At 50.5% G+C, this 6,212-nt stretch overlaps 2 protein-coding genes across 2 annotated transcripts; one reads left to right on the top strand and one right to left on the bottom strand.

The window, feature by feature from the left end:
* Positions 1-330: 330 nt before the first annotated feature.
* On the top strand, positions 331-3,239 carry FSUBG_14021 (uncharacterized protein; the record flags this gene model as incomplete). The annotated part of the gene is made up of 3 exons (XM_036678973.1): positions 331-566; positions 655-899; positions 961-3,239. The coding sequence occupies 3 exons, from the start codon at positions 331-333 to the stop codon at positions 3,237-3,239; spliced, it is 2,760 nt and encodes a 919-aa protein (XP_036530519.1).
* Positions 3,240-4,236: 997 nt separating this feature from the next.
* FSUBG_14020 (uncharacterized protein) lies at positions 4,237-5,181 on the bottom strand (the record flags this gene model as incomplete). Its single annotated transcript, XM_036678972.1, has 1 exon — positions 4,237-5,181. One exon carries the CDS (start codon positions 5,179-5,181, stop codon positions 4,237-4,239), a length of 945 nt encoding a protein of 314 aa, XP_036530518.1.
* Positions 5,182-6,212: the final 1,031 nt, after the last annotated feature.

Genomic DNA, 6,212 nt, shown 5'->3' with positions numbered 1-6,212 from the left:
CCCCACATTCTCCCGCTCATTGGAAAGGAAGGTGCGAAATCGCCCAAGTCCAGACCTGCGACACACGACACACGCTTCCCGCCAAAAGCCTAGGGAGACGAGACTTCTTGGCTCTGTTTTAATTCCATCATTTTCTTCATTTTTTCCCGATCCCTTCCCTCCCCTCCCTTTTTCTTCTCTCCTTTCCGCCCCCATTAGACTACAGATCTCTAATCGTTTTCGTTTACGTTCGCGCCGCTCGCCCGCCCTCCCTCCTTTCAACAATCAGCGAAGCGGCCACTGCGTTCGAGTCTCTTTTCAACGACAGACCGGCGCAAGAGCCCAGGCAAGATGTGTTTCCTCTTCTCGGTATCCTATGTTTTCGGCGTCTTCTTCGTCTCGATCATCGCCAGCAAACTGCTACATCTGTGGACACATTTCTTCACAGTGCCCGTCTCAGCTTTTATCCTATACCTACCGACGTTCTTCCTCTTCGACTTGTTAGCGATATGCATAGCGAGGCTGTTTTTGAGTCAGTCCAAGACACCCTGGGCTTGGATCGGGTGTCTGTTGGGTTCCATTGCTACGTATGTCATTTTCTCGGCGATCGATTGCGATGGCCCCCAATTTTGAGATGAGATGAACATGCAAACTGACGTTTTCCCGACTTGGCAGACTTATCTCGATAGGCGGCTCGGCGTCGCAGCTTGGCTTCTTCGTTAAGACCGGCGGAGAGCTCGATTGGCGTGATGCGACAGCTTACGCTACAAGCAAGGAGGGTCTCAAGGTGCTTTTCAGCGGCAGCGAGGCCGTGATAGCATGCGGAATTGGTCTGCTCATTATCGCCATTCCCATCCATGGACTCTTCTACCGCGCATTTGGTGCTTTTGTCGGCGCAATTGGCGACAGCATCCTCTCAGGTTGGTGTCTGCGATATCGGCTTTTTTGGTCCGCCCACTAACTTTTGGCTTCACCTGGTAGTGTACTCCTACTTCCGAAGCTTTCGCGTGCGAATCCCTGGTATCCAGCGCGGTAGATACTCAGCTCTCAAGAATGCCGACACCGATCTCGAATCGACCGATACATACTCGATGGATGAGGATTTCCTATCCAGTGCCGAAAACCCTCCGCGCGCGGGTGGAGAGAAGCTTGCCACCGTTCGAGGCAAGATTGCTCGATTCTTTGCGCGAATCCCATTCTTCTCGTGGCTGTGGAAAACTGCTCTCGCCCTTTTTCTCATGCTCACGCTGATTTTTCGACCTGCCAAGCCATACGATTTATTGTCAATCACCCTCCCTGTCTCGATGCTCGATGTTTTTGCTCCCGAGCCCGATATCTGCCAAGCGCAACGAAGCTTGATCCAGAACGCTTTCCCGTTCCCTGACTTGATCAACAATTCGACATGGAAACAACCGGATGGCGAATACTTTAGGGGCTGGGCACCTTTGGTCAACAAGGATATGAGCCCTCTTGGTGAGGCGTACCGAAATCACTCCGTGGAATGGTTGCCCGAGAAGGGAGACCTGCCCCGTGGCTTTTTCCGGTTCGATCCCAAGCGCTTCAAGAACGGTTACCAAGGTTCACTTAGCAAAGGCAGCACTATCATTTCCGAGCACAAATGTCCCCAGGTCTCGCTGCAAGAAAAGGACCCCTACTACAACCCCGTTCAGGACCCATTGAAGATCACCAACCTCGATACCGATATTCTGCCTACGCTCAAGGAAGCGCTTGGCAATGGCGACGTGAAGATCAAGCATGTTGTCTTCATTCTTATGGAGAGTCTGCGCGCAGACTTCTGGCCCCTGCAGCAAGGCTCCCATACTCACAGCCTGATCATGGATCTCAACAAGAGCGACAAGGAGAAGGAAGCGGCCAACGAGCGATTGTCCTGGATGATGCCTCACATCGAGAAGATCACTGGCTTGAAGCAAGGATTCACCGACAAGAACGGCAAGCCATATGCGACGCCCAACTACACATGGCACGATCAAGCGGAGGAGGGTTTCGGTGGCATCAATGTCGCGACCGCCTACACCGCCGCCACAATGTCAACCAAGAGCTACTGCGCCAATCACTGCGGTGCTTACCCCATGCCTGTAGAGAAATTCGCCGAAGCCGACACCGACAGCTACCAGCCTTGCCTCCCTCAGATCCTCAGCATGCTCAACAAGGTCAAGACCAACACATCCTCTGACGATGCCGATTTCCGCGATTTGCAGTGGAAGACTGCTCTTTTCGAGGCTGAGATCGAGGAGTACGATCGGCAAGAGAAGTTCGACGCCAAGCTTGGCTTCGAGCACATCATTACCAAGAAGCAGCTCGAGCACCACTGGCGCTTCAACGAGTCGGACGTCTTGGGCAAGATGATCAACTACTTTGCCTACCCCGAGCCCATCCTCATGCCTCATCTCCAAGACTTCATCACCAACACGACCGCCAACAACCAGCGCATGTGGTTGACTCACTTCACCAGCACTACCCACCACGCTTGGGGTCTTCCCGAGGGCACTCCTTACTACGACTACGTTTCTCACACCGGCATGAACAAGGTGCACGATAATTTCAACCGGTACTTGAACACACTCCGCTGGCACGATGGCTGGATGGCCAGCTTGATGAACCTCCTCGACGAACAAGGCATCGCCAACGAGACCCTCGTCGTCTTCGCCGGTGATCACGGTCACTCTTTCAAGGATGATGGCGCTGGCAAGGAGGGCACGTACGAGAACCCGTTTATCTCCAACTACCGAGTTGGCCTGACCTTCCGACACCCCCACCTCCCCCGGGTCCAATACGACGCCAACACCACCACCATCTCTATCCTCCCGACCATCCTCGACCTCCTCATCAACAGCGGTTCCCTCAACGAGAAGGACACCCACATCGCCTCCGATCTCGTCCAAGACTACGAAGGTCAATCCCTCATCCGACCCTACAAGAAGACCGACGGCGACCGACGATCCTGGACTTTCTCCGTCGTCAACTCAGGCGCTGGCATACTCGCCGTTCAATCCGCCGACGTGCCCTGGCGTCTGGTCATGCCCCTCAACAAAGTCATCGAATACCGAGTCACCGACGCCGTCACCGACCCCATGGAGCTCAAACCCGTAGCTGCGTGGTCACCCGAAGAGCTTGAAACAGAAGTTCGTTCTGCCTTTGGCGACGAGGCTGCGCAGTGGGCCAACGAAGCCATACCCATAGGCCAATGGTGGGCCCTGGAGCGCCAACGTCTCTGGCGCTACCACTCTCTGTCCGCATAGACATGTCCATTTTTTATATTTGCATCAAACCGGCGTTTTTGGGAAACAAACTTTGCTTAAACTGTGTGTATCTTTCAACACACATTGCATTATCAAGCCTCACGACAGAACCCCCAGTTTCTTTATCCCCGGATGGATGAAGACAGCGGTCTCACTCTCGAACCTTGGAACAGCGAAAATAATAATCCCTTCTTTTTTCGATTTACCTTTCTCTTTGTCAAAAGGGCGACGATACGATGCGTGATAGAAAGGGGAACGGGCCGGATAAAACAACCATGTCATCATTTTTCTTTTTTATCAGTTTTTCTGGCTTGAATAACCAGGCTTGAACTTTATCTACTCGGAGTTTTAGGCGGAAGGGGAATGGGGACTGGACTGTGTTCACGGTCGCTATGGTATGGTTCTTTTTGGGGTATTGTTTCTTGGATCATTTGTGTATAGCGTCTAGAGGTTCCTTTTTGAACAAATGCATACTTGACTACCTTTTAATTCAATGTTCGTGATGTTATGCTTTCGTGGTGATGGTCGTGTGACAACCAAGGGGTAAGGTTTACTGAGTACAGGCCCGTATTTTCGCGAGTTAATCTTTACTGGGGTAGGGATGTGACAGGTACTCCATGTAACACTGAAACCAGGCGGTGAGGCACCCCTATGCTCAGAAGGATTGATGTCGCGTCGCACTATGTGTTGTAGATCCTCTGTAGTCCAATTTTGTGATACGGATTATTGACACCTTGGGGCTTGAGCGGGTTTCACTGGGGACACGGGCTGAGACTGCATTGACCACTTGATGCTGACAGGAAGGGCTTGGCGTTAGATCTTTTTGACTGAGGCTTGATTGGTTGCGATGCGATGGTGATATCAGATAAGGTTGTGAGATTAGCTTGGTTGCACGCTAAGTTATGGTGTTGACGAACAAGGATTAAACCTTTCCCTCCCTTCAATGTCTAAGGTTTGGAATGATATTTATAGCCACTTATTCAACCAGTAGCTGAATCTAGCTCGCCAAAAGTTCTTCTCTATGCTTATCAACCCAAGCCTTGAATGTAGTCGGCTGTCTGCCGGTATACTTGCTGAAATTCATCGACGCCTCTCTGTACGTCTCCGGCTCATACAAACTGGCCGGATCACGCCCGAGATTTGCAAGTCTCTCAACAGCAGACTTGATCATCGGCTCTGGAAAACCTCTCGATCTTAGTTTCTCTCTGTGCTCATCACTATTGATCTCCTTGATGCTGATATCCATCCCAAGACCTTCGCTGACAACTTTCCATGCTGCTCGCTGAGAGAGCAACTCTGGTCCGCATTGCGATATGACCAGCTCCCTTGCAGGCGGTGTTGCAGCGACTCTTGCACCTGCGAGAGCGCCGACGTCTTCGGGGGCGAGATAGTCGAACGGTGCGTCGGGATGAGCCAACTCCAGCTGTTCTGACTTGACCTCATCCCAATCCTCCAACATCTGGATATTGCTTGAGAAATAGGCAGGACGTATGACAGTGTAAGCAAGACCGCTTTCAGCAAGCGCAAGTTCAGCCTTGCCATGCACAACAGCTAAGATCTCCTCTGCCTCAGAAGATGGTTTGGCACCTCCATTCTCCGTAACACAAAACGAAGAAAGCAGAACAACATGCGTGATACCAGCCCTTCTCATAGCCCTGTATGTTCTCAAAAGACCATCTTCTGCTTCGAAGAGTATGTAGGAGAACGCTACAGTTGCTCCTGATTCAGAAACGGCGCGCTCGATGGACGTGGGGTCTGAGAGATCGGCTTGGACACGAGTGAAGCCTAAGTTTTTCTCGAGTTCTGGTGTGAAGCCTGGGATAGGCTTTTCGGTGTTGCGCATGGCGAGTGTGACTTGTGCACCGCGGGGTTGGGCTTCTAGAGCTGCAGCACGACCGACTGCGCCTGTTGCGCCGAAGATGATGGCTTTGATTGGAGACATGATATGTGTTTATAGTGTTGGATGTACGATGTGACTTTGTTAGATGAGACCTAAGAGAATATTTACTGGAGCTTATATAGTTATTACTTCTGGGTTTACCTTTGCAGTCTCTCGGAATCGGCCTTTTCATTATAAATATCGGTATTCCACATTGTCCGACATCGAGGTTAGTCGACCCGCCGGGATATGCCAGAGCGTATAAATCGCCACAGACGTCAACCAATCGATGATCCAAAACGAGCATGCCATATTCTTTTGGGATTGCAGCGAGACATCGGACAACGAAAACTGTCCGAGAGGATGCGTTGTTTCCTTGGCTTTTGTGGAGTCGTCTACGTAATCGACTTGTAAGTGCTCCTTATGTGAATTTGACAGAGGGGACTGTCGTGAAGTGGCTTTATGAACCAATTGAAAGATATTCGGTAATATCATAAAAGAGAGTTTCGGAGGAGTTTCCTCTCGATCTGATGGTTTGTCATCCGTAGGAAATGAGTTTGCAAGGGCAAGGCCACGTTGTTGTCCTTAAGTATCCGCCGATTAACATTATTAGATTATTCTTCTGCAATAGTTGAGAGTTTGAAAATATATGCTTACAGTATATAAGCTTATTTACTTTATTCCAACATTGTCTGCCCTGCCGCATCTTCAGCAGCGATATGAGTGTTAGCGCAACTCTCATTGAGAATGTTGCATAACGAATGCATCATGCGCGATTGCACTGTGAGGAGCTGTGAAGGCGTCAAATAATTCGTAGATCAACAATATTGGATTCTCAGCCATGTTCCATCTCCATGCGAGATAGGATAACAGTGCATTTGCTGCACGAAACATGAAGCAAACAAGCAAAGTAAGCATTGAGGCTGCGTCACAAGAGCCTTGGCAAAGGCTTATTTCCAGCGGCTCAACCACTATCAATTATTCCACGTTTAGGTACTCCGTATATGCCTCCTCTCACTTCCAGTATAAATCGCACTATTCTCTTGCTACAACTGACGCTTCATCCTGATACCGACAAAGCGTCAGTCCCCCCC

Source organism: Fusarium subglutinans (genome assembly GCF_013396075.1).
Source record: "Fusarium subglutinans strain NRRL 66333 chromosome Unknown NRRL66333_c0000475, whole genome shotgun sequence".
Classification (NCBI taxonomy): Eukaryota; Fungi; Ascomycota; class Sordariomycetes; order Hypocreales; family Nectriaceae; genus Fusarium; species Fusarium subglutinans.
The sequence above is the reverse complement of the archived record's forward strand: the minus strand, read 5'-3'. Positions and strand labels throughout refer to the sequence as shown.